At 43.0% G+C, this 27522-nt stretch overlaps 1 protein-coding gene across 7 annotated transcripts in view; it reads left to right on the top strand.

Moving 5' to 3' along the window:
* ART3 (ADP-ribosyltransferase 3 (inactive)) overlaps positions 1 to 26653 on the top strand; it is a 151202-nt gene extending 124549 nt beyond the window's left edge. For 4 of the 7 annotated variants that reach the window (XM_059159038.1, XM_059159035.1, XM_059159037.1 and 1 more), the window contains exons 3-12: positions 3893 to 4604; positions 15375 to 15407; positions 16314 to 16346; positions 17372 to 17401; positions 19673 to 19705; positions 20357 to 20389; positions 20990 to 21022; positions 22492 to 22524; positions 23792 to 23824; positions 26014 to 26428. In XM_059159038.1, coding sequence (XP_059015021.1) covers positions 3893 to 4604; positions 15375 to 15407; positions 16314 to 16346; positions 17372 to 17401; positions 19673 to 19705; positions 20357 to 20389; positions 20990 to 21022; positions 22492 to 22524; positions 23792 to 23824; positions 26014 to 26147 — 1107 coding nt within the window. In that variant the 3' untranslated portion in view covers positions 26148 to 26428. Of the gene's footprint in view, positions 1 to 3892; positions 4605 to 15374; positions 15408 to 16313; positions 16347 to 17371; positions 17402 to 19672; positions 19706 to 20356; positions 20390 to 20989; positions 21023 to 22491; positions 22525 to 23791; positions 23825 to 26013 lie in introns of all 7 variants that reach the window. The other 3 variants (XM_059159020.1, XM_059159014.1, XM_059159039.1) reach the window with 3 other exon arrangements.
* The last annotated feature ends 869 nt before the right edge of the window (positions 26654 to 27522 follow it).

Raw genomic sequence — 27522 nt, 5'->3', positions numbered from 1 at the left:
AGCTCAGATTCCCACTTCAGGAAACTCAATGACTTCCCCAGTAGAATATTCTGTGGCTGGTAATAAAGACAGTTTCTGATGCTGGCCCAGTTTCTTCATTTGTAAAATGATTTTATGAATTGTCTGCCCAACCTTTATAACAGGTGTTAGGAGAAAATTAAAGCCTTCTGAAAGTGCTGCGTAATTATCAGTGGTCTTTTTCATTGGAAACAGGACATTTGTTTAAGAGGACAGACTATGGGGCCAGATGGTGTGGCTTCATATCTCAATTTCAGACTAGTTACTTGATCTGTCTTAGTTTGCTCATCCTTAAAAAGGGACTAATAGTATCTGCTGCACAGGGTTGCCATGAAGATTAACTGAGCTCATTAATATATAGGAACACTTAATGCTTGGCATACAGACGACACCTGGGGGAAGTTTGTTAGGTCTTAGTGATGGAGTGGCCACAGAGGGTGACTGAGAAGAAGATACATAGGAAAACGCAAAAATGAAAGATGAGTCTGTGTAGCACCAGGTGGTGGTGGTTGTAGGGGGTAAGATGAGTTTGCTCTTGACTATTGACAGTTGGGGGGGTCTTTGTGCAGTTCAGGTGGAGTTACCAGGTGGGCAGGTGGTAGTATGCGTCTGCACTCACAGGGACAGGTCAGAGGTATGTAGATGAGAACTGACACCATGCGCGTGTATATAATTGCCCAAGGGTAGAGTTGAGAGTTAAAAAATAAGTAGCCTTGAGCAATTCCCAACATTTAATGGCTGATAGAGTATGTTGGGTCTTCAAAAGAATCTAAGAGCAAGAGCTGTTTGGGCGGAGGAATGGGGTGGGAAGCCCACTGAAGAGGACTGAGATATGAGTGGGAATGAGTGGAAATGCAGCGGAGATGGCAGGGGTAGATGTTTCTTTCGAGAAGCTGCTCTGTGAGGGGGAGAAAAGAGATAGTAGGAAGCAGATAGATAGCCTGGGATATTTATTTTGCTTTCTTGGGTTGATTCTCTCCCTCTTTCTCCCTTCTCCCTCCCCTCACCCCTGGCATACATACTTTCACACCCTCGTACACACACTTTTCAAGAATTATTTGTGAGTAAAAAAGTAATTAAATAAAAGTCATTCATGTGGAAGCTGCAACCTTAAGAGCTCCTGACAAGGGCCTTTATAAAGTTGTTAGCTGCGGTCTCCTGCTTGGGTTGCAGCTTATGCCGCCAATGTACTATTACAAATATAGAATAGTGGAAAGGGAAGATGATGAGGGCATTGTTCTTTTATTTGTAGAAACCCTTAAGTGGCGTCCCTGGGCAGATTTTCTTGTCCTGTGTTTTGATCTATAGGCCAGAGTATAGGTTTTTATTTTGCAGGATTTCTTTTTCTTTAGTGCCCTCAGGTTTTGGTCACACCACTTCGAAGAATGAAGAGGTAGACCCCATGAAGAGTGGTGGGTGGCAAAGCAAAGTTTATTGGGTGACCGCGAAGTGATAGTACAAAGTTCCTGAAGAGGCAGAGGACCCGAGAGGGTTGGCCTGGGAGTTTCTATGTCTAGAGGTTTTCTGGGCTTGTTGGCAGGCTGTTTTAATCTGATTAACCCTCCCTGCCCCTGTCACCCAATCAGACTTTGTCATCTATCTATCATGTGGGAAGGGGCTCTTTCCTGGGTGGTGTAAAATTCTTTTAAGGATGGTCTGTCTTGGGGGCCGGGGTGGGAGGGGTCGTCTCTGCCTGCCTTTCTTCCAGCTATTCTTTATTAATTTAGTTCACTTGAATATTTTGCTAGTTACTATGCTGGAAGCTTGGAATTCTAAAGGCAAATGTGACACAGATCCTGCCCTTGAGGATCTTCCGGTATAATATGTATATTCCTATCATGAAATAATGAATGAAAATAACCCCAGTGTGTTGAAGGCTTAATAGGTGGTAGGCAATGTAGGTAAGGGCTTTGCTTATATTCATTTTATCATTAGTTTTTTTACAACAGTTCTGCAATTAAGATACTATTTCCTTTATCCTCATTTTTAGTTCTGCAATTAAGATATTATTTCCTTTATCCTCATTTTCAATTTAGAAAATTGAAGCTCAGAAATGTAAAAAGTAACTTTCACATATCTAAATGGTATCTAGTTATGGAATCTAAGCCTGGATTTGTCTGGCTCCAAGCTAGTGCTAATTATATTATACAACCCCACTTACTATGTTACAGGTATCATTTAAAGGTACATTAGGCTTTTGTTTTATTTGTGTGTGACAGAAACACAATTCAAGCTCAAGTAAATAGGGAATCTTGATTCGTAGGACCCAGGTAGAATACAGTATTCAGGTACAGCTAAACTCAGGGCCTTGACTCATGTCATCAGGGCCTCATTTCTCTTCTTTTTGTAAGCCTTCCTTTGTTGGCTTTATTTACAGACAGGATTCTTGATGGAACTACGAAGGATGACTATTGGCTGCCCCAAGCCAGTATCACCCTTAGAGCTTATGGTTGTGGAGGAAGAAAGCTTTTTTCCTCTTCCCAGGAGTGCTCTGGTTTTTAGACCTGCATCACTGGGACACGTGGGTGGTTCAGTCAGTTAAGCATCTGATTCCTTTTGGTTTTAATTAACATATAATGTATTATTTGTTTCAGGGGTCCAGGTCTGTGATTCATCAGTCTTACACAAGGCACAGTGCTCGCCACAACACATACTGTCCCAGCATCCATCGCCCGGCCTCCCCATCCCTCGCGCCCTCCCTCCGCTCCAGCAGCCCTCAGTTTGTTCCCTGAGATTAAGAGTCTCTTATGGTTTGTCTTCCTCTCCAGTTTCATCTTGTTTCATTTTTTCCTCTCTTCCCCTACGATCCTCTGCCTTGTTTCTTAAATTCCGCATATCGGTGAGATTATATAATAAATGTCTTTCTCTGATTGACTTACTTATTATGATTAACATAATACCCTCTAGTTCCATCCACATCATTGCAAAAGGCAAGATTTTCATTTTTGATGACTGTATGAAATTCCATTTTGTGTGTGTGTGTGTGTGTGTGTGTGTGTGTATACACTGCATCTTCTTTATCCAACATCTGGGCTCTTTCCATAGTTGGCTGTTGGGGACATTGCTGCTATATACATTGGGGTACAGGTGCCCCTTCGGATGACTACATTTGTATCTTTGGGGTAAATACCCAGTAGTAAGCATCTGATTCTTGATTTTGGCTCAGGTCATGATCTTAGGGTTATGAGATTCAACCCTGCATGGGTGGGGCTTTGTGCCGCTGAGGGTGGAAACTGCTTAAAATTCTCTCCCTCTCCCTGTGCCCCTCCCCACCCTGCCTGTTTACATGCTCGAAAGAAAGAAAGACCCCTGTGTCATTGCTTATCATTGGAGCAAGGTGCAGATCAGTTCTACCCAACCCATGTGGGGGAGTCCTCAAAGGAAAATGTGAATTTCTTCATTTTAATTTAGAAGAGAAAAATGAAGGCAAGACGTTTTGATATGGTCACCATGTACAGTCTTTCACAGGTGGTATTTCAAAATCATTCGGCAGTCTTAAGGGGTGGAGAAAATCTAGCTAAGAGTATTGTTCAAAGCCAGGGCTGCCACCCGTTTCTTTAATTTCACACTTATTCTTTGCACCATGAAGTTCAGATGAATGAATTACAGACGTAATCATTCCCACACTTCTCATTGCTAACATTTACTTTTTGATACAAAGAGATCACAGCTAAGAAAAGTTATCAGTAATAGCGGAATATAATTCCTGTATAAAAATCATTCCAAATATATATATATCATGTCCGAAGTTGTTCTAAGTAAGAGAGAGATTCTAGCAGGGCATAAGGGTATGGGAACAGTAAGGGAGAGAAAATGATATACACCAAATATCTCATCTCAAGAGCATTAATTTCCTTTTCCTTTTCTTTTGAAGGTGAAGGCTGAAACGTTAGACATGGCGGATAATGCATTTGATGATGAGTACCTAAAATGCGCTGACAGAATGGAAGTCAAGTATGTTCCCCAGTTGCTCAAGGAGGAAAAAGCAAGCCATCAGCTCTTGAAGGATGTGTGGGAAAATGCAGAAGCCAAATGGGAAGCCCAGAAGACGCGCATCTCCGTCCCGACGAGTTTTAAAGATACCCACGGAATAGCGCTGACGGCGTTCGCTGCCGAAGCTCTAGCGCAGACTCCCTTCTACCGCATGTTCAGCGAAGCTGTGAAGACAGCCGGCCTATCTCGGAAAGATTATGTCTACGACTTCCAGTTCAAAGCTTTTCATTTTTATCTGACAAGAGCGCTGCAGTTGCTGAGAAGACCTTGCGAGGACAGTTACAAAGCTGCGGTCTATAGTATAAGCCAGGATGTCTCCTTCGCGGCCGGAGGGCCCAGCCAGGCCAGGCTCGGCCGTTTCACGCTGGCGTATTCCGCCAGGCCTCAAGCTGCCGACGACCAGCACGTTCTGTTAACCATCCGCACGTGCTTTGCAATTGACATTGAACATTTTTTTGATAAAGAAAGTGAGAGAATTGTTCTAATACCCCTGAATGAGATTTTTCATGTGTCACAGGATGGGACCAGCAACAACCTTATCCTTCGAAGCACCAACAAGACCTGCAGCCATTACGAGTGTGCTTTCCTAGGCGGTGAGTGTCTCGGTTCTGTCTGTGCTTGTCTGGTAGGGAAGGAGCGGGACTCTGAGACCCAGGGAGAGGTCAGGAAAGAAACTGACAGTTGTTTGAGAGGAAAAGTGACATTGATGGTCCCTGGCTCCTTTCAGATCACTAGTCCCCCCCCCCCATTTTAATTTTATCAAAATAATACATTGTAGCCCTCTGGAAGGTTACAGAAATAAAACACTATAAGGCAATGGTTCTCAACTGGGGCAGTTTTGCCCTGGGGTCATTTGGTAATAACTGGAATTTTTAAATGTCACAGTCATCCCAAGTTGCTACTAGTAGCAGCTAATGTGTAGAGGCCAAGGACACTGCCAAACAGTAATGCTTAGAACAGCACCCCGTGACGAAGAAGTACCTGGCCCATAACCCTGCTTGTAAGGCTTACAATGAAGAAGAGCAACTCCTGCCCCATTGCTCCCGATCTCCAATTTTCACTCCTCAGTGGCATTCATTTTTAATTTTTCAGCTAAAATTAAAAAAAAAAAAAAAAAGATTTTATTTCCTTATATGAGAGTGAGAGCACAGGCAAGGTGAGAGGTGGAGGAGAGTGAGAAGCAGACTTCCCACCACCCAGGGGAGCTGAGCGAGGCTCGGTCCCAGGGCCCTGCGATTATGACCTGAGCCGATGGCAGATGCCAAACCAACGGAGCTACCGAGCTGCTCCTAAGCTAAAGTTTTTAACGATATGCTTCAGCATGTTATTTCTTGATTTAAAAATTTTTAAACCTCATCAATTACATCATCAGTAACTCAGACTCTTTTGTATTTCTGTTGCACCAGTCTTAACCTGTTGGGTTTATTGATTCATGTTTGCAGTGTGACTGTTGTAGCTGTAGGCATCGAGCCGGGTTCGAGACAGAAAGGGAAGAGGGATGGCAGCTAAATCTGCCTATTTAATCAGGAAAGTAAAAGCTTTCCCAGAAATTGCTAGTCGATTTCTCATTATATGTCATTGACCAGAACACCTACCTGATAATGCATAATTTGAAGAAAAGCTCGGAAGAGAGGAAATTAGCTTTTCCAACCTCTCTAGTATAGGGAGGCAAGGAGAAGGGACTTGGGAGTTGCTGTCATGTCAGTAAACCAAATGTATCTGATAGCCACCCGGCACTCCTCCTCTCTGTTCGTGCATTTCTCCTTTCCCAGTCTCCTGGCGTCAGAAAGACTGGTGCCTTTTTATTTACTTATTCATTTATTTGTTTATTTAAGATTTTATTTTTTTTTAATTTGAGAGAGAGAGCACAAGCAGGGGGAAATGGCAGAGGGAGAGGGAGAAGCAGTCTCCCCCACTGAGCAGGGAGCCCCATGCGGGCTCAGATCATGATCTGAGCCAAAGGCAGGTGCTTAACTGAGTGGGCCCCCCAAGCACCCCCAGACTGGTACCTTTTTAAATACCTTTTTTATCCTAGATTATTAGTTAGATGATTTTTTCTGTTTCTTTAGTTTTTTATATCCCTTCAGTACTTCACTCCAACTCTTTCAAAATATAAATCTCTACTTAGTACATTCAAACATATCCGATTCTCTCTCTCTCTTTTTAAATATATTCCTTCTGGATTCCCGCCATCACACTAATCTATCATGTACTCTTTAGGCCTGCTGAATATCCTAAAATTTCTCCTCATAGCTGTAGAGACTTTCTTTTGTTTCTTCCCTGTGAAGAATCCCCTGTACCTTGGATTTTCTGCTCTTTCTTGAGTCACTTCTTTGTCAAGGGTTTGTGTTCTCCAGAAGTTTTCTGAGAAAAAGGGACATTGAGGGAAATTTTTAAGACTTTGCATGTCTGAAAAATCTACCTGTAAGCTTGAACAATAGTTTGCATAGATTTGTATTTCTCTTTTGGAAATCATTTTCCTTGGAATTTTGGGGATACTCCTTCATTGTCTTCTGGTTTCTGGTGCTGCTGTTGAAAAGTGTGAAGCCATTCTAATTACTGAAACTTTGAAGGAGACCTTGTTTTTTCCTTTGGATGGTATTAGAATTTTTCCTTGCTCCCAACATTCTGAGATTTTATGTTGTTCTGGCTTAGTGTCTAGAAGCGAAAGGTTAATAAAACCCTTTCTCCTTCCTCCTGTAAAAATGGCCTCCCATTGATCTTTTTATTTTTTTAAAGATTTTATTTGTTTATTTGACACAGAGAGAGAGAGAGACCACAAGTAGGCAGAGAGGCAGACAGAGAGAGAGGGGGAAGCAGGTTCCCCGCCGAGCAGAGAGCCTGATGCAGGGCTTGATCCCAGGACCCTGAGATCATGACCTCAGTCAGGTGCCCCCCCACCCCCCTGTTGATCTTCTGACGCAGTTTCTCTGTAATCTACTGAAGGTGAAGTGACAGCTGCGTAACCACAGAACACTGCGTAATGGCAAACACAGCCCTTCACTGGTAAAGTGCATCTGAGCTGGGAGAGTTGTGAATAAACTACAAATGCCCGGGGGAAGCCAGAGCTCTGGGCATTCCTGAAGGTGGTGTGACGTAACGCTCGTGTTTTTTCTTGCTGAGTCCTGAACTACATTCACGGACCAGCATGAGAGATGCTGTCCTCACGTGGTGGCATGGGGCTACGATCTAGGATGGTTCCTGCACCCCCTGTAGAAGCTTGTCCCCTGTACCTGAGCCGTCATTTTGGGAGAACAGGCCTGGATTGCTGTGAGGACTTGCACCGAAGGGCCATATCTGACTCCGCCCTGCTGCTGAACACTGTGCTGTGCTTCTTGCCTTGCGCTCTTCTGCAAAACCGAGTAAACAAGTGAGAGAGGCAAGCCTTTGGGGTCTTGTGAGTGTGGCTGTCTAGCGGAACCCAAAACCAGGGCTCCTGGTCAAGCAGGGCGGGTATCGCAGTAGGGCCTCAGAAGTGGATAGACTTTTAGACCTTGACTGCTTGTGGCCAAGGCACTGTGGGATTAAAAGAGAGCAGGTAGGAAAGTGCTGGCGAGATACCGTGCAGGGTGGGGCTGACCTACTTGAGATTTCACGGCAGGAGTGTTGGGGCCTTTGAGATGCCTGGGGCACAAAACTTAAGAAAGGCCCTTACTTTTAGGTCCTACACTTGTACCATCTGCAAATTTGCATGATTCTAAGAGTGAGTGCCTTTTTAAACTTTCCACTCATAGGCACTTCATTTCCCTCGCCCCTGTCCGGACCTGAGTCGCAAGTGAATGAGACTAACTTTTCACGTTGAGAGGACAGCTGAAGACTGAAGCTAGTAAATTGTATTAAGAGGAAAAGTGCCCGTTCCCCTCACCAGCCATATAGTGGAGCTGACCCACACCTAAGCCAGTTAGAGCTGACTCCTGCCAGTTAAAAGAAGCTGACTGAGGTCACGCATTTCTACCCGGTTCCTCGCACAGCAGAGCAGCTTGAAATTGGCCGTGGCTGAGAGCTTTACCATGGAAATCATGGAACAGTACAAATCAGGACCCCACCACCCACCCCAGAACCTGTTCAACTAAACTAACACATCACAGCCAGGAAGCCAGTTGCAGGCTGGCAAAATCCTTCCGCTCTGGTACTGCTGGTGCAGTCAGCCAGATGCCATTGTGGAGGCGCTGGGTATACGGGAGCCCCGGCGGCAGTAGACAGAGGCCAAATTGGTCACTGGTTGGTGGACAGAAGGGGGCGGTGGAACCCACAGAGTTGTTCATGAGTGGGATTGCTGTGATCAAAAGGGGTGGAGCCATCAGGTTGATTGAGAATGAGCGGGGCCTCCATGAGGGAGGAAGGAGTGTGCACGCGGCCGTAGTATGCCACAGCGTGGCCGAGGCCACAGTCGGCAGAGGCCGTCCCAGCAAGTGAACGTCCGAACCAGCAGCAAGCGGAGACCTTTGCGGCCGCTCACAAGCACTGTATGGGGAGTCCTGACAGACCGCTGCAGGCCGTTGCGTTCATTTAATCCCAAACTGTAATCTACCCAGTGTCCTCTGCTGCCATCTGGAGACCGCTGCTGGGATCGCAGGGCCAGAAATGGAAGTAAAGCTCGGCTGTTCTCAGTACTCAAACTTAAAAACTTAAGCCAGTACTTAAAACCTCAAGCCAGAGGATATAATCAAAACTTTGTTCCATTGTGACTGAATATAACTCTAGATGTTGTTTCTAAAGGGGATAAAAAAATTACACCAAATTTAGTGCTAACGCAGACCTGTGTTAATCGTTTTAAACTTACTTATGATTTCCAAGATACATAATTTTTGTAAATACCCGCACTAAGTTTTTACCTGAAAAAATAAGTCCTTTGGTTAGGAACTGGAGAAAACACCAGTGTCCCATTAAAGAATACAGTTTCCTGATGGTCAAAAATACTCATCTTGGTCTTAATCCAAGAATATGTGAGAGAACTGTGAGTAAATGGCAGCAAAACCCTGTCTCCTTCCTCGCGGGGAAATGACTGCAGGCTGACCTGCTGTACTGCTTTCCTAGAAAGCTGGATTAAAGGTGAAATATCAGTGGTGTCTTCAGGCTATGTTCTCTACTTTTAAGAAAGACCCCATTTGGAAAACTGTACATGGCTTGGGAAGACTGTAGATGAATTATAATACCTGGTAGAAGGCCATAGCTTTGGGATTCCCTGGACCTTATAGTGCAGACACAATGTCAGGTGTTACTGGAGAATGAAGTCATAGAGTAAACACACCATATTTTGAACTCCCGACATTTTACTGAGCAAGCTGGGCATAGGTCATCTGGCATTTTGGCCAGTGTTTCTATAGAGAGGGGCCAGGCTGCGTACCTGTAAATGTTTCTGCATATTAGCAGTCATGACAGGGAATGGCAAGGTTCTCCGGCTGGAAACTTGGCCATGTTGGAAAGGAAGAGCCCCTGGACTCCAGTGGCTGGTATTAGTCGATTTTGTTACTCTTACTCAGACCTGTTGAGCCAGCTCTCTGCTAAGCCATCAAAAGGGAAAATAAGGTAGATTTACAGGGCGAAAGAAGATTTAGAGATTTAGTTTTTGTAAACCCACGTCTAACTCTTGAGGGCTCATTAAACATAAATATCTTCATTGGTTCTAACAGTCTTTATTCGCTTTCTCTGGGAGCAGTGAAGTTTCGTTGCTGCTGTCTGAGATTGGCTGGTACTGGGACATCAGTAAGATCTCATGTAGACAGGCCAGATAGGACGTGACCTAGTCATCCCCAGGAAAATTCACAGTGTGAGTCAACACCTAGAGCAATTTGGAAGGCCGTTCAGACTGTTTATCTGTATTTATAGCAAACAAGAGCTCTTAACCATCAGCTTCCTCCAGACTTTCATCCGCCAGACTTGTTCATCCCTATGAATCCATCAGGATTCACCCAGAGAATCAGAATCCATAGAAAATATATAGGAAATGTATGTATGAAGTCACTAACTGCAGGGAATTGGCTTATGTGGTTATGGGGGCTAGCAAGGCAAGTCTGAAATCTGTAGGGCAGGCTCTCAGGAAGGGCAGGCTGGAACTTCGGGGCGAGCTGAGGCTGCTGTCTCCAGGCAGGATGTCTTCTCCTGGGAAGCCTCAGTCTCTGAAGGCCTTTAAGTTGATTGAATCAGGCCCCCTGGGGTCTTGGCTAGCTCCCTGACTAAGGTGACTCTTACCACACCTACAGAACACTTGCCAGGCAGCAGCTAGGTTAGTGTTTGACTGGGTAACAGTCAAACTGGGTAACTAGACATCTGACATAAATAAAACTGACCCTCACACCTCCGTTAGTTATCTTTCACTGCATAACAAATTACTCCAGAATTTAGTGGCTTAAAACATTTTTTATTTCACAGTTACCTTGGGTCAGGAACCTGGGTGTAATGTAGCTGAGTCTTTTGGGATCTTGCCATCTCATGAGGCCACAGTCATCATAAGACTCGACTGGGAAAGATCTACTTCGCAGCTCACTCACATGATTGGTGGGTGGATGTGGTTCCTTGTAGCTTGTTGACTAAGGCCTCAGTTCTTCATGGCTGTGGACCAGAGGCCTCCCTTATTCCCAGCGACATGGGCCTCTCCACAGAGTATCTCACAGCAGGGGAGCTTGCCTCGTCAGAACAAGGAAGAGAGAGCAAGGAAGAGCGCCAGTAAGTCCGTCTTTGCAACCTAATCACGGAAGTAACATCTCATCACCTGTGCTGTATTCCATTTGCTAGAAGCAAATCACTAGTGCAGTCCACTGTCAAGAGGAGAGGGTTATATAAGGGTGTGAATACCAGGAGGCAGGGTCATTGGGAACCGTGTCAGAAGCTGCCTACGGTAATCCCAACCCATTACATAGTGTCGCTTCCTCTTGGGAAGGATCCAGACTGGCTCTCCTTTTCCCATAATGATGAGTTCCACAGTGGCCTCTCTGGCAAAGGAGACTAGCTACAGAACCGCTCAGTGTCAGCCCACAGTTTCACATACTGGTGTTTTGATCTAATCAATATGACCTATTTGTTTGCTGGGCTTATATGGAATATATATTCATGTACTGAAGTAAAGCATGTTTTCCATAAATGTCCATCCACTGAGGTCAGAACAAGTACCCCTACAAAAAGGAGGCGAGTGTACTAGTCCCCCAGTGCACCTCATTTTTTTAACTCCTAATTCCTTGGTGTTGGGAACTCAGCCAAGAGAGGTTAGCGTGGTTGAAGGTTGACTTCTAAATAGCAGAAGACAGCCGGCCCAGGCAGCACTGCAGACATCTTTACTGGGGAGGCTGACAGAATGTGTTATTGGAAGTCCCAATCCTTTGCTTGTAGAGCCAGAAGCTGTATGTAGTAGAGACCGTGGCCACACAGGCTGGATTTGTCAGGCGAGACTCCAGATGCCTTTCTTGAGACGCAGTCAGTGCACGCGAGCAGGTCGGTGTGTAGCGTAAAGACTGGCGATGAGCTGGGTTTGCTCCGTTTGTTTCCACAGGGAGGGGCTGCACATGGCTTTGTCTTCAGTAGTGCAGCTCTCCGTGTCTCAGTGGCCCGGTCATACAGCCTTGGAGCGTTAGTGTTGCCACTCGTAGAGGTCAGTCTGTCCCAAGGTGGTGCGAGGACCCCTGCCAGGATCACATTTGAAGTTTTGCTCCCTCCTCGCCAGAACATCCAAGGCAATGGACCAGTTACTGCTACAGTGGACGAATGCAGCATTCCGTCGAATTTACCCCACCTGGGCGGGCTCTTTCGTTAGAGAATTCGCTGTCTTTCCTGGTGTGAAGTCTCGTAGGGAAAGCCCCCCATTGAGCTACTAGTTTGGGTAAAGTAAGTAAGCTTTTGTGGTGTCTCATGCGGAGGCTCTCAGATTTTCTTGGTTCATGGTGTCCCTAGTGGTGTCCTAAGTATGTCCAAAGGCTAAAAAAATACCTGAAAGTTCCATTTATTAAGTGAAGTAAAAAAAACTCAGTAGTATGTTCATGTAAGTATTATGGACATCTTAGTAACTTTGAGAAAGTAATACACAAAAATTAAAAAATATATTATTTTATTCTTAGCCACAATAACTTGCTAATGGGATATGTATGTGCCTATTAGACACTGCACAGCTTCTCAGACCTTGGATCAGATTAGATACCACCTTATTTGCTGATCCACATCAATTTTCACATATATTTGCTTTTTTTAAAAAAAAATTTGTTTGCTTTTTTAATCACAGTTGCTGAAAACTCAGCCTTGCAAATACATGATATCATCAAACAGAATGTAGCATGGTATAACTCTGAAACTGCATTATACCTCGAGCTAGTAGTTCATGCCGTGTCTGACAGATACCACGTATATCTGTACTTGTCCTACAATTTTAAAATATCCCTTGGGAGCCCTGTGAATTTCGGCCACTGTTTGGAAACTACAGGCACCTGTTTGTGAAAGTGGTGAAGGCTTAAGCAGCCTGGCTTGGCTCTTAATTGGAAGTCAGATTTCCATGTGATAGAACTTCCAGGGTTTTATCCTGTGGGACTTGAGAGAGAATCCATTGCGTGGTAAGATAGCGTGTCGGAGAGTCCGGACTTTTCTTGCAGTGCCAGGCTGGCAGTAGCGGCCCTGCAAAGGAAGGCAGTGCTTGTGTGCGGAAACCCAGAGGGCAACAAACCCGCCTTAGTTTTGTTGCTGGAAATTCCAACCAGCTGTGAGCTTGGTCACAGACATCTGTAATTTCATAGGATCTGAAGCAGATCAGGAACCCCATGAGAGGACTTTATTTACTCTTGTCTGGACTGTTTCTGAGTCTTCCTACTGTAGAGCTCGATGCTAAAATGACAACTTAGAAGGTTTTCCAGTGTGACTGGTGGGAACAGTCCCGACTCTTATTTCTGTGGGTTCTTTTCCTGGCCTCCCGAAGTTTCCTCGCATGTGTGAGCTGATCAGTATTGTGCTCTGTACTTGATCTCCAGAGCTCTCTGTGCAGCTAGCTACCTGCTCTTTAGGACTCTGTAAAAATCAAATTATCTTGGTAATACTTTTGTGGAAAAAATTCAAGCTATTCCATGGTTATAATGTCATTCGAGTTTTCTACTTATTCTTGAGCTATTTTTGGTAAAGTCTGCTTTTCTAGGCACTTTTCTTCTTTTTCAAGCTTATTGGCCTAAAGCTAGTCATAGTAATTTCTTGGTTTTTTTATACCTACCAAATCTGTGCTTATATTCTCTTCTTTCTTTCCTTATATATTATATTTCTGCCTTCTCCTGTTTATTTTTGGATCCGTGTCCTCCATTGTAGCCCTGTTACTTCTTTAGAAAAGCAAAATAGTTTACTTTCTGCTGCTGAAACACTAATGAAAAATTAAATGCAAAGTCAAGTAGGGAGCAGAAAGGCTGTCTTGAGGAAATGGATCCGTGTTAAACATTAAAGGAGATCCGTCCTCTACTAGTGACAAGGCTCTCAAAAATGGGGTGCGTAGGGACGCCTGGGTGGCTTAGTCGGTTAAACATCTGCCTTAGCCTAGGTCAGGATCCCAGGTCCTGAGATCGAGTCCTGCATCAGGCTCTTTGCGGAGAGGGGCGTCTGCTTCTCCCTATCTCTGCTGCTCCCCCTGCTTGTGCGCGTGCTCGCTCACTCTTCTCTCTCTCTCTCTGGCAAACAAATAAAATATTTTTTTGAAAATTTGATGCATTAAAAAAATCACTTGGAATCCTTTTTAAAATGCACATTACAAGGCATCACCCCTAGAAATCCTCTATCAGTAGTCCTGGCTAGGGCCCAGAAATTTGCAACTTCGGTAAACACCCACGTGATTCTGAAGTATGTGATTAGAAGGCTACACTTTGAGAAACCCACTCTAATTTATGGTACAGATGAAAGCTAAAGGCTCTAAAATCCCCCAGTGTCTCATCCCCTGGGTGAATCTCTCTATTACACCGATGGTTTCTTAGTCGCACCTCCCCTTGCCTTTACCTTACGTCAGCGCAGCCCTCTGGGTGAGACTTGCGCTCTCTGATCTCCTGCTAATGCAATGTTTTGTATTGGTCTCTGGCCTTTTTTTTTTTTTTTTTTAATTTCTAGCTTAGCTAAACACCTGAGGTTAGCCTCAGGGACCATCCAAATTCTAACGGATCTGTACCATTTCCTGGACCGTGGAAACTGGACCAAGTCACCGAGATTCTTGGTTCAGACTCCACACACGGAACAGGATTTGAGAGCAGATTACTGAAAAGCGCATCTCTCATAGTGAAGACAGAGCTCTTAGGGATTCCCCCATTTTACATGGAGAGATTCATCCTCAGGTAGCTGAATATCCAGATTGGGTCACTGAGTCAGCCAGACCTGGAGAGGAGACCACAGAGCCCTGGGCCTTCTCAGCATCCTGGGAAGCCCTCATGGCCCCTGCTGGCACCAAATCTGAACACCCTCCCGCGGGAGTCCGGGCCTTCATGGCTGCGGGGCAGGCGGCGCTGTCCCTGCGCGCCATGCCTCAGAGCAGTCCCGAAGCGCTGGTGATTTTTGTATAAGGCCCTAGACTTAGCAACAGGGTCTGGGGCCTTATAAAGATACAGTGGTAGAGGCCATATTATGCCGTATTCTTGCTTTCCATAAACTGTGGATTTCCTTACTATATAAATCAGTGCTCTGGAACAGACCACAGATCAATGTTCGGGGATAGACCAATGTGTTTTCTTTATGTGAACGTGAAGGATCTTTCTTTCTATATCCAAGGATATTGAAGATCTGATTGCGATTCTTTTTCTCCAATGAATAGGAATTGTCCTAGGGGCACCTGGGTGGCTCAGTCGGGTAAGCGTCTGACTCCTGATTCAGGCTCAGGTCAGGATCTCAGGGTAGGAGATGGAGCCCTCGTCGCGCTCAGTGCTGGATGGATGTGGAGTCTGCCTAAGATCCTCTCTCTGCCTCGTCTCCTGCTCTTGTGCATGCACGCGCCCATTCTCTCTTAAAAAAAAAAAAAATTCATAGTGGAAGGATAGATTTTCTGTTGAGGACATTTAGTATCTGAAGAGAAGATTGATTGAACAGACATATAAATTTTTTCCTAACGTTTGCCGACTAATCATGAATAGAATCAAAGTGTTAGCCTTGGATGGGCATTTGGAGGCTATTTGAAGCAAACTCCCAGTAAAAGATGCAGATAAGGAAGCTGAATTCCAGAAATGGTAGATGTTTTATCAAAGATCACACTGCTCTTTGAGGGCTGTAATGTGAGCACAAAAATGTAGTTGTTCCTCATTTCATATCCCGCCAAATTACGGATCTGATAGATTAAAGCTGACACAGAGGTTACCAGTAGCTCTAAGACCAATTTGAAATCTTTACTAGGGCAGAATGTGTCTAACTAATAAAGCTTTATCTTCATGTTTCAGGACTAAAAACGGAAAATTGTGTGGAGAACACAGGTAAGATACACTGTTAAAATACTTCCTCTGTAAGGGGAATGTTACTTCTCCCGGGTGTGGGTCAGAGCCGCACCACCACGCTGTCCTGCTGCTGCCTCAGCTTCTCAGGGCTGAGCTGTGTGCTGCCACCACCGCCGCCACTGCCCCTGTCTCGTCAGGCGGAGGGCCCACGAGCCTCTGTTGCCTGCTCTCCACCCCATGCCGTGCCTGTGGCCATTCTTGGGGACACTGCATTCACCTTGGGTGGGCAGGGACCGTGCCACTGTCACCCTAGCCTGTCCTTGTAGGTGCTGAAGGACTTCTGAAAGCCCCTGCGTGATTCCTTTGCACAGGACCATATACATATTCCCGTATTTTGACATCTTAGGAAATAACATTTGGGAGACTAAAAAGGGGAGGAATTGAGTACGTATAGCTGAAGAGGGGAGACAGGACGGAATGGGAATGGGTCTGTCTCACCTTCCTGGGCATGGGGATAGGAGGAGGTAACCAAAACAGTCTTCCGTAGAGGACCGTGGGAAAGATTTGGGAGGATAATCGGGAATTCTAGGAGGGAGGAGCTTTATCAGATAAGCCCAAGAGATTTGAACCAAAGGTTCCAGAAAGTACTTTAGGCTAATGCATGCTTTGGGTGGATCCTTTTGAAGATATCCTTGTTAAAATATTTGGGAATAAAGGTCTGTTTCTAGCTGTGTTCCTGGCTAGTTTTTCTGTGAATTCTTCATGTAATTAAAATAAATCCAAACCCATTTGTTTTTGAGATTGAAATTTTGAATTTCTCATATTACTATATTTTTGGAAGCCAACTTAAATCTTTTTTATTAATAAGCATTTAAAATAGACTGAATCTGACATTTATTTACATCTGAGCATAGTACTGGGTAATGAAAAATGTCTGTATTTCAGAACATCATCTCCCCATCTATCTCTACAGCCCAGGTAAGTGGGCTCTAATGTTTTTTTTGTTTTTTTTTTTTTTAATAATCCTTACATGGATGTTTAGTATTTACTAGCTCTTTCCTGTTTAGCAAATTCACTTCTTAGCTTAGGAAAGAGTACTTTGCAGATAGGAAAGTGTAACTTGAGAAATAAGAGAAGGGAAGAAAAGAATGTATTCTGGGGGAAACTTAGCTTCTTGTAAATGGAAGGTTGGGTCTCCGGAGATCTGAATAATACAGAAACATTCCGGGGAGTAAGGTTGGTAGGACCCAAAGGGTCAGTCGCTCTTGACAGGCCTGCGGGCCTCTTACGGAGAGCTGTGTATGCGTCACTGAGGTTAGCCTGTGCGGCACCACGCATCCAGATGACAGGAGAAAAGCTGCTCATTTTCATCTGTCAAATATGCTGATATTTGTTATCATTTGGCTAAATAAGATGTCTGGGTGGTTGGATGCTTCCCCACTAAGTTTCCACTTCTGTTGATATGACTCAAATCACTTTTTTGCATTTAAGTTCCTTATTATGTGTTTGGCCCCTATAGCTATAACAAGTTTTTCTTCACTGAAGAGAGAAAAGCATCTGGCTTTTCCTCAAGTATGATATTTGGAAGATCCTTCCTGTTCCGAGGGGAAGCATTTTGTGAAGCTTCGCATGAGCCCGAGGACTTGCATGGCCTCACTTCTTACTGGCTCATTGCAGACGCAGGTTTTACTGGTCGTTTCACAGGGACCTCAGCTCAGTCTTCAAGACGGACGTTTTTCTACCTCATTGAGATCCCCAGGAGACTTTCTCTGTGTGATGATTTTTCTTAAGAAAGGGGGACAAAGGGGAGCCTCTGGAAGGTTCCAGCCCAATGTGGTGCATTTAGATTCTGGCTGACACTTAAATTTAGTAGCTCTAGTTTATTGGATGTACCAAGAGGTTCTTTATGATTCTAGTATCTGGGAATAGTTTGCTGTAACTATAGTAATTCTCCGTTATTTTGTTTTATCATTAAAACGGATAAGTTTCTTCTTATAACTTAGGTGAGAAAGACCAGAACATTGAAGACACTGGTAAGATATTTTTGTAAGCTCCGGGGGTTTTCATTTGCAGTATAGCTCTCTTAGGGATGGAAACAGGTAAGCATGACACAGTCAGGAAAAGTGGGAAGAAGACAGAACCCACTTTAGCTTACTAGTTTGGTATATCAAAGCCCTCCTGAGTTACAGATCGACCTTATAAAGATGACACAGCTGCCTTCTCTCTTGCTTAACTCTCCCATTTATCTCCAAGATGACCAGAGAGCATTTAGAGACGTGACACGAGGAACTAGTTCTAAAGAGCCTGTTTCCTGCACTCGCTTTGGCAGCACATATACTAAAGAGCATATTTTCTGCTTTTATGGTAGCTGTCACAGGATAGAGGAAGGTGTGACTTCACAGACTCTTGTAACCTAGTGTGTTGGCAGGGGCATTGAAAAGTGTCATTGATTTTTTCTAAATTACAGTGATTTTCTGTATTTCTTTCTGTTTCCAGCAATCTGAGTAATAGATGCTTTTAGCTATATCCATCTCATCATTTCGTGCATTTTGAAGTATAGCTCATTCCCAAGTTTTTGTTTTTTGTCTTTTTTTATAATATTACTCAAATGTCCTCAAGGGTGCTGGGACAGGGGCACTCATAAATTAATGGTAAGATTACAAATTGGAACTTTTCTGAAGGACGGTTTGATGCTATGTATTCTTAGCCTTAAAAATGTCCATACCTTTTAACCTAGTTATAGCACATTAAGATTTGTACTAAGGAAATAAAGATTTGTGTACGAAATGGTTACAGTGTGTGGTGGCCAGAATTTCTGAATAACCTTAGTGTCCAACAGTTGGATATTGTTAAATAATAACCATATAATGAAGCACTAAACAACTTAAAAATCATATATTTTTTTAAAGATTTATTTATCCATTTGAGAGAGAGAGGGAGGGAGAGCACATGCAGACGTGTGAGCAGGGGGATGGGCAAAGGCAAGGGAAGCTGACTCTATGCTGAGCCACCCAGGTGCCCCTAAAAATCATATTTTTGAAAACTATGAGAAAGTGCTTATAATGTAGTGGCAAGTAAAATATGTAAAAAAGCATATGAACTGTAATAGCAATTTATTTAAAAATTTCAAAAGAGGAGCACCTGGGTGGCTCAGTTGGTTGGGCATCCGACTCTTGATTTCAGCTCAGGTCATGATCTAAAGGTTGTGAGATCAAGCCCTGCATCAGCCTCTGTGCTTAGCAGGAGTCTGCTTATCTGTCTCTCTGTCTCTCTTTCTTGCCCCCCTTCTGCTCTCCCCCCACTTGTGCTCACTCATGTGCTCAGTCTCTAAAATAAGTAAATCTTGAATGTCCAAAGATACAAACTTCGGTTATAGGAGACCCAAGTACTGGAGATGTAACATGTAGCAGGGTTAGTAGAGCAGCGCAGGGGTGCAGCGCTTCAGAAAGTTTCTAAGAGAGTAGGTTTTGAGTTCTTACCACAAGGAAAAAAGCCATTTTTTTCTTTTTTTAAATATCTGTATGAGATGCTAGATGTTAATTGTGATCATTTCACAACATATATAAGTTGCATAATTACGCTGTATACCTTTAACTTACATGGTGCTATCAATTACATCTCAGCAAGGCTGGAAACAATGCTTAAAATGGTATGAATATACACACAGCAAATAAATTGAAAGGAGATATACCCAAAATATTGAGGATGAGTAGCTCTGAGATCTGGGATTATGAGTAATTTTTTAAAAGATTTTATTTATTTATTCAACAGACAGAGATCACAAGTAGGCAGAGAGGCAGGCAGAGAGAAGGGGGGAAGCAGGCTCCCTGCTGAGCAGAGAGACCCATGCAGGGCTCTATCCCAGGACCCTGGGATCACGACCCAAGCCGAAGGCAGAGGCTTTAACCCACTGAGCCACCGATTATGAGTACTTTTTAATGATTTCTTGTGTTTCTTGTGTTTTTCCAGATTATCTGTAATTATAATGTATTATATAATCAAGAAGTTTTATTTTTAAGAATATGACAAATGTAGGTGGGAGTCTTTGGATTGAATCTTAAAAATATAAGATAAGAGCTGTTTTGCATAATCTAGGAGAGAGCCTGGGTCGCTAGACATAGTAGGTCTCACCATAAGTCAGTCAAGCTCCAGTGGATTAAATTTCTCCCCTTTTATCCTACCTAGTCCCTGCCGTCTCTCAAAGCTTTTCATTTTCCACTGTAAATAGCCGTATAAATACAAGGTTAAATTAATTTTCAAGGTGATTGCATTTTTCACTGAAGAGTTTCTATTCTCATCTTTAGGAATGAAAATCCAGGAGTCCCCAGTCTTACCTGGTAGGTACCTCTACCTTACCCTCTAAGACTAGCTGCAAGGTTAGGAGGAGACATAAGGGCTGACTCCTAGGACTCAGGACATTCCTGGACATGGAGAATTTGAGGAATGAGTTAAGCCAGAACAGAGGTACTGATTTATTCATGCTTACTTAGTATGGTTCATGCAGTATACCAAGCACTTGTACAACTTACTTCCTTTAATCATCACTTACTCCAGACCTACAGTGTATTTCTTTTGTGTAAATAAGGAATTGAAGCTCAGAAAGATTCAGAAGCCCGACCCGTCAGAGAGCTGATAATTACGATGACAATAGAACTAAACCAAGTAGAGTCCTTTCTTTTTTTTTTTTTTTTCATTTTATTTTGTTTTTCAGTGTTCCAAGATTCATTGTTAATGCACCACACCCAGTGCTCCATGCAGTGCGTGCCCTCCCCAATACCCACCACCGGCTCACCCAAGTAGAGGCTGAAACTCAGTACAGCTTCATTTAAAAGCTGCTGTACTAGGACTGCCTTGCAAAGATAAGATTGGAGAGAGAGGGGCCAGATCCTGGAAGTTTTTTAGGGTTGGAGAGTGGGGAGGTGTAGACAAAAGAGAGTATTCACGGTGCAAGGAAACTGATTAACCCTAATACTCATTTTTGTCTTGAGGTATGGCAAGCCATGAAGCCACCCAAATACCTGGTAAGACGGCTTTCTTTTTACTCTCTGGGCCCAAGTGTGAGAGGAGAAGAATCCCCCAGGCATTAAAGAACATGCTATCATGAGACTCTTATTCATTAACATTTGCCTTACAGCTTCCTACTAACCATTCTTCAGATTTAGTTGGGGAAGAGAGTAGAGAGGAAAAAGTGTCTTTCTTCCCTAGTGTACGTGTGTTCCTGGAGCAGGAGAGTTAGCCTGTTTGGGGCACGGCTGAAGGCAAGGGTGCTGGAACCCGGAGGTGTGCAAGCCAGCGCCTTCTAGGTTCCACAGCTGAAGTTACTCAGTAGAAAGTTCACCTTCAGCAGAAAGCTGACTTTTAGCTTTGGCTGGGAACTCCGCATCTAGAATTTACCAACTAACAAAATACAGTCTCCTGGCATACGGACGAGCTCAGTGCGGTGCCAAGGCAGAAGGCTCCTCTAAGCTTGACGTAGGTTGGCACGGCAGGGGTTCTCGCAGCCCTAAGTTGTAAATAAAGAGTCAGAAACAGCGCCACAGTGGGAGCTCATCAGAGAAGAGCCGGGAAAATGGACTCCCTGGAGCAAACTGTAAGTCACTGAAAACTTTTTTCTCACTTAGGGATGAAAATTCCAGAAACTGTTTCACTACCAGGTAAGCAGTAGTTGGCATAGGAGAGAGGAAGCTGCCAGTCTGGGGGGCATAGTTATAGTTGTCACCATTAGAGGATGCAGCGGAGCCTAAGAACTTCGCTCAAGATTAGGCAAGTGAGTAAGGGACCCACGTCTCTTAACTTACGACGTAGTACCCATCCCTGGGGACTTGTGGATCTTCAGGTGATTTTCCAGTTTCATTTTACCATGTTGGATTTAGCTTGCCCATCAGATAAACTGTGAAAATGCTAAATAAGCATTTAAACGGTGTGAGGCTGTTGGTGAGGATGAGACCGAGGAGCCTTGAGCTTCGGTGGCCAGAGAGAATGAACAGTAATTTCTGTCCAGTTTCTCAGAAGGGGCTCAGAACTTAAGCTTATAGAGGAGGAAGAAGGTCTCTAAACTTAATTTTTCTCCTGGGACAAAGAGAAGTCTATTTTTTAAAAGTAGACATAATTTACAAGAGAGCTATGGACAGTAATAACACTTCTCTGCCTCAGAATTGTTACCTTTCAAATAGGCTAATACTTGTCATGCTTACCTTATGGGGAGATCTCTGCGGACTAGAGAAACACAAAATCTCGGTGCAGGCCCCCATTTATTGCTTAAATCCTTCCTCCTGGGTTCACGTAGTATTTTGAAAATAATTTTTGAGGGGCGCCTGGGTGGCTCAGTGGGTTAAGCCGCTGCCTTCAGCTCAGGTCATGATCTCAGGGTCCTGGGATCGAGTCCCGCATCGGGCTCTCTGCTCAGCAGGGAGCCTGCTTCCCTCTTTCTCTCTCTCTCTCTGCCTGCCTCTCCATCTACTTGTGATTTCTCTCTGTCAAATAAATAAATAAAATTAAAAAAAAAAAGAAAATAATTTTTGATATGTCTTATTATTATATAATGAATAGCATGGTGCGGAGCTTTGCCTAACGTCGTTGTCTGTGGAAAGAGCACAGCGCTGTGTGCAGAAACTGCATAGGCACAGCTAACCGCCCGACTCACAGTACGGGCCTAGAGAGAGGGTCCAGCAGCTCTTCTGCCTTCCCCGGTTTTGTCACGTTGGGCCACAGGTTTATTTGCTCACAACTTCGAAGTGAACCTCTAACAACACCGAAGGCCCATCTTGTGTGTCTACAACTCTTCAGCTCAGTGACCTGAGTTGGCACAGGCTTCTCGTGGGCTCCTTTGAGGCACAGTGGTTATCTGAAAGGCAGCTGCCCAGCGGGGTTGGGAATGAACAGAGACTGTGTAGACAGACCCAGTTTCAAGAAGTCTCTTCTCTGCCATTTTCCTCTGGGTAACTTTATATAAGTTATTTCACTTTTCTTTGCTTCTGCCTCTGAATCTATAAAGTGAAGAAAACATTGTCTAGCAGGACTGATCGAAGTCCTAATGAGATAAAGTTTGGCAAAATGAATGGTAGTTTAAAGTAATAGTAACCGTAATTGTCTTCATTATCATCTGAAATTCTTTCTCATTTAGGAATAAAAGTGGTACAACTGGATGAAAAACCTGGTAATGAATCCTTTATTGGGGGTGGAGGCTTCTGGTTTTCTGGGTCCTTGACCGTCATCATTCAGTTAGCTCAGCCTTAAGAGGGCAAAGGAAAGCACCCGGCCTGTCCGTCTCCTGATACTGCAGTCCGCAGGCCAGAAGGAGAAAAGCCTGAGAGACAGGGAGAGCAGGAGGCTGCCCTTACGGCTGTCCGGGCTACGCACAGAGAAAGACCGCTGGCTTGCAGCTGCGGGGCTCTATCCAGAATGCTGCAGGGGGCTTCCCAAGATAAGGGGGCAACTGTGAGGGAATCCGTAGTAACTGGAACAGCATCGTCAAAGAGCCGTCCGTGGGAACCCCCCAGCATGAGACCATGCTGTGTTCTCACTGCGCTCACCGTGTCCTCCAACAAATAGGCCACTAGGTTTTGCTGGGAATGTTTCGTATTGTGCTCTCTCCTAGACAAATGTGTGTAGTGCAGGCTTTTAGAAGTGGCAAAAAACATTTACACAGGATCTCGTTTAATCCACTTACATATTGTTATTGCCATTTTAGAGATGAAGGTATGGGATATAGGAAGCTTGAGGAGCCTGTTAAAGACGGGAAAGAGAAAACTGGGACTCAGACTTCTCAAATTTTGTTCACCTTATGTCATGTGACACTTGTCTTCCAACCAGATGTAGTTACAGAAAATACACCTCTGTCCTGGGCTCCTAGAATTGGTATTTGGCTTCAAAGCTGTCAAAATATGGCAATATTGTAATATTTCAGTGCTAGTGTAGCGTAGTAATTGAGGTCGTGTATCACAGTAATTGAGGGCAGAGGCTTTAAAGTTATTGCTGCCACTGACTACCTCTGTGATTTTATGCAAGTTTTGAGGAACATCTGTATAATACTGATAACTATACCCACCTTCTGAGACTGTAAAAAACGTGATGATGTACATAAATCATCAGTATGACCCACAGAAAGCACTCAATGATAGGTATTAATGTTGTACTTGGGAATCTTAGTTCAGTGTCCAGAAAAAGTACTTTTTTTTGTATATAAAAGTTTAATCTTTCTTTTAATGAAAACAAATATACATAATGGTGAAAAAAATTCAAAGAGCACAAGTGAGTAAAAATTAAACCCTTCCTCAACCCCACGCATAAATCTAAATGTGATACTCTGCCCTGCAGACCCATTGTCAGAGACAACCAAGTGTGCCTAATCATTTAATCAGATTTTTCTCTTCTGGGTAAATAGATGTACAATATAGTTAACCCAAAATCTGTTCATATTTTAGGAGACAAAAGTCGAGAAGATATCGGCAATCCTGGTAAGAAATATTTCATTTCCTTATTTGATAAATGTCTGATCTGCAATATAGAAGAAATGACAGACTTACTTTTCAATAACATGTACAAAGTTTCAAGAGTTTAAGGCGTCATCATATGGGATATAATGTCATACCCAAATACTTATTAGTGTGATATGGTGGGAGTAAGTTAATTTCTTAAGCAATTATTTTCAGCTGTGTGTTTTGTTTAGAGTAGTGGTTCTGAACCCTCTCAATCCAGTCTCCCTTTTTATAACAAATATGTATAAAGCCTTTATAGTGTCCTGGAATAACATTCATAGATAAGAAGACCTACTGGCACCCATAAGAATATCAATATAATGTTATTTATTTATATACTATATGTATATAATATATATACTGTAATTTATAACAAAATTGCATAGATTTCAATATGTAAGGGTCTACATTATACTAAAAGAAATAATGGACAGATGATTGTATTTACTTATACGAATCGGATTTAAGGAGTGCATGTGATGTACTGAGCACTGGATATTATATAAGATTAATGAATCATTGACCTCTACCTCTGAAACCAATAATGCATTATTTGTTCATTGAATTTAAATGAAATTAAAGAAAAAAAGCAACTTGAAGCAGTATGCTCTTTTTAGAGATCCTGAAGATGACCTACAAATGGAAATGATTTATAAAAGGAACAAAATTTTGGAAAAGGTTTAAGACAAGGAAATACTCAGGATCAAGATTCTAATTCACAGTTTCCCTACACTCATGCTGACATGAGTGTACATGCTGATAACTTTTAGTAGGGATGGTCCCATTAAAGACAAATTTAGCTTTTTAACAAATATTTTATTTATTTGAGAGAAAGAAGGAGAGAAAGCATGAGCATGGGGGAGAGCAGAGGCAGAGGGAGACGGAGAAGCAGACTCCCTGCTGAGCAGGGAGACCATGTGGGCTTGATCCCAGGACCCTGGGATCATGACCTGAGCCGAAGGCAGACTCTTAACCAACTGAGCCACCCAGGTGCCCCAACAGATTTAATTCTTTAAAAAAAAAAAAAAAAAAAATATATATATATATATATATATATATATATATATATATACACACACACACACACACATACATACATACATACATACATACACCTGACAAATTCCAAACTGCCTGATAGGGGGCCATGCTGATCCCTTGAGAACCACTGGCCTGTAGTAACAAACTAATGTACGAGTCTCCCTGTGTGTCCTTCTCCTCATCTGTATGCGTACAACTGTGTGTGTGTGATTATGGTTGAGTAAATTGATAATAGGAGTTAAAGACTTACAAAATTTATTGGCTGTTTCTCTAGGCCTTGTGTATGAAATCTGAGTGTGATTCCATTTGGATACTTCCCAGTCCTCCTTGGTACAGTCTAAACCAAAACACAGCCATCATTCAGTCGCATAATTCTGTGTGAAACAGATCATCCTCAAATGAATGGACTTTGCGGTTTCTTTTCACTAGTTCAGGTGAAAGGGAAACTGTTTCCTCCAGACAGTGATCCATGTATGGAGGGAAAAAGTTAATTTTTTTTTCAGTTGGCAGGGCTTAGTGTTTAAAAATGCAGCTATATTTAATCACATATTGGTAACTAGTAGCATATACATGTGAAATACAGTCTTGAAATAGAATCAAACTCTACCTTGCATGTATATACAGAAAATGAAAACAAAAAAATTGCTAAGAAATTCTAGAGAACTTGAAGAACAACAAAAGGTATCTTGTCTACAGAGATACTAAAAAGGCTGTAGAGGGCGCCTGGGTGGCTCAGTGGATTAAGCCTCTGCCTTTGGCTCAGATCATGATCTCAGGGCCCTGGGATCAGGCCTGCAGAGGGCTCTCTGCTCAGCAGGGAGCCTGTTTCCTCCTCCCCTGCCTGCCTCTCTGCCTACTGCCTACTCTCTTGTCTGTCAAATAAGTAAATAAAATCTTACAAAAAAATAAAAAATTAAAAAAAAAAGCTGTGGAATCTTAGGTAAAAACTATGTCAGCACACCCTGGTGATATACATGTACTGAACTGTATTCCACATTGTTCCTGGTTAGTGTGTGAGGAAAGTGTGTAGTTCAGCTTGAACATCTACATCAGGGTACCTGGTTCAGGTGCGTGAGGCGGGCTGTCAGAAAGGACATGTGTCCGTGACTGTGTGTTCTCATCAACAGCTCCAGATCCGGTTCCAGTTCCTGGTCCCAAAACCCACCCCTCTGCGTCCTCGGGCGAAATGCTCCTTCCGCTGCTGGGGACATTCATCATTTCAGTCATTGCTTCTGCTAGAAGTCTCTTTGTTGCTTTGTAGTCTGATGTATTCTTTATTTACTTAAAATACACTCAAGGAGTCCCACAGGAAACCAGCAACAGGAATGATGTATTTTTTCACTTGTTCATCAAAGTCATTCGATAAAATGAGAACTGAGTATTTGTTATTTACTTTGTAAATTCACAGTTGGTCCAGATATATCATAGAATTCATTTTCCATTTATTTCTGTATTTATGATTACAAAAAAACCCCTGTATCCTTCTGATTGAATTCAATAAAGGACTTTAAGTTTATTGGATATTATTTCAGTAGAATTGCCTGATATTAAAATATCCAGTACCGTTAGTGATTTAACAAGAATTTAATTCCTAAATTAGAATTTTAAAGAAGTTTTACTCATCTTTGAAGGATCAAACTTGACTTCAAATACTATCCTCCAACAAGCTCATCATCTTTCCTGATATATAAACACTTTGTATTTCTGTAAACATGATTGTTTACCAAGTTTTTCACATATAGTCCCTGATTTAAATCTCATATTAATTGACGAAAATAGACAGTAGTGAAGGAATGTATATGCTAAGTAAGCAAGGAAAAAATGAGATTATACACTATATTACTCTTTTCCCCAGGGGATTGTGGTAGTTGAATAGTGACTGATTTAGGCATGGGCTTTGGTAACTGGCAGTTGTTTAAATTTTGCAGGGTTTCAAAAAGGATTTAAGTCTGGGGAGCCTGGGGGGCTCAGTCATCAGGCGTTTGTCTTTGGCTCAGGTCACAATCCCAGTGTCCTGGGATCGAGCCCTGCATCGGGCTCTCTGCTGGGCAGGAAGCCTGCTTCTCCCTCTCCCACGCCTCCTGCTCGTGTTCCCTCTCTCGCTGTGCATCTCTCTGTCAAATAAATAAATAAAATCTTTTCAAAAAAATTAAAAAAAAAAAAAAGGATTTAAGTCTACCTTGAAAGATAAGAGAAAAACTACTTAAAGTCTGTTTTCTCCAGACAGTGATCCATGTATGGAGGGAAAAAGTTAATTTTTTTTCAGTTGGCAGGGCTTAGTGTTTAAAAATGCAGCTATATTTAATCACATATTGGTAACTAGTAGCATATACATGTGAAATACAGTCTTGAAATAGAATCAAACTCTACCTTGCATGTATATACAGAAAATGAAAACAAAAAATTGCTAAGAAATTCTAGACTTAGGTGTTACAGGTTCAATGTGCTTTTTAAAAAACATTGTCTTCACACACATACACACCCCCGCCAATCTGGTTTATTTTTATTTATTTATTTACTTGGAAGGTTTTATTTATTTGTCAGAGAGAGAGGGAGAGAGATCACAAGCAGGGGGAGTGGGAGAGGGAGAAGCAGGCTCCCTGCTGAGCAAGGAGCCCAATGTGGGACTCAGTCTC

This window comes from Mustela lutreola, chromosome 1 (genome assembly GCF_030435805.1).
Source record: "Mustela lutreola isolate mMusLut2 chromosome 1, mMusLut2.pri, whole genome shotgun sequence".
NCBI classification, from domain to species: domain Eukaryota; kingdom Metazoa; phylum Chordata; class Mammalia; order Carnivora; family Mustelidae; genus Mustela; species Mustela lutreola.
This window is presented reverse-complemented; position numbering and strand designations above follow the sequence as displayed.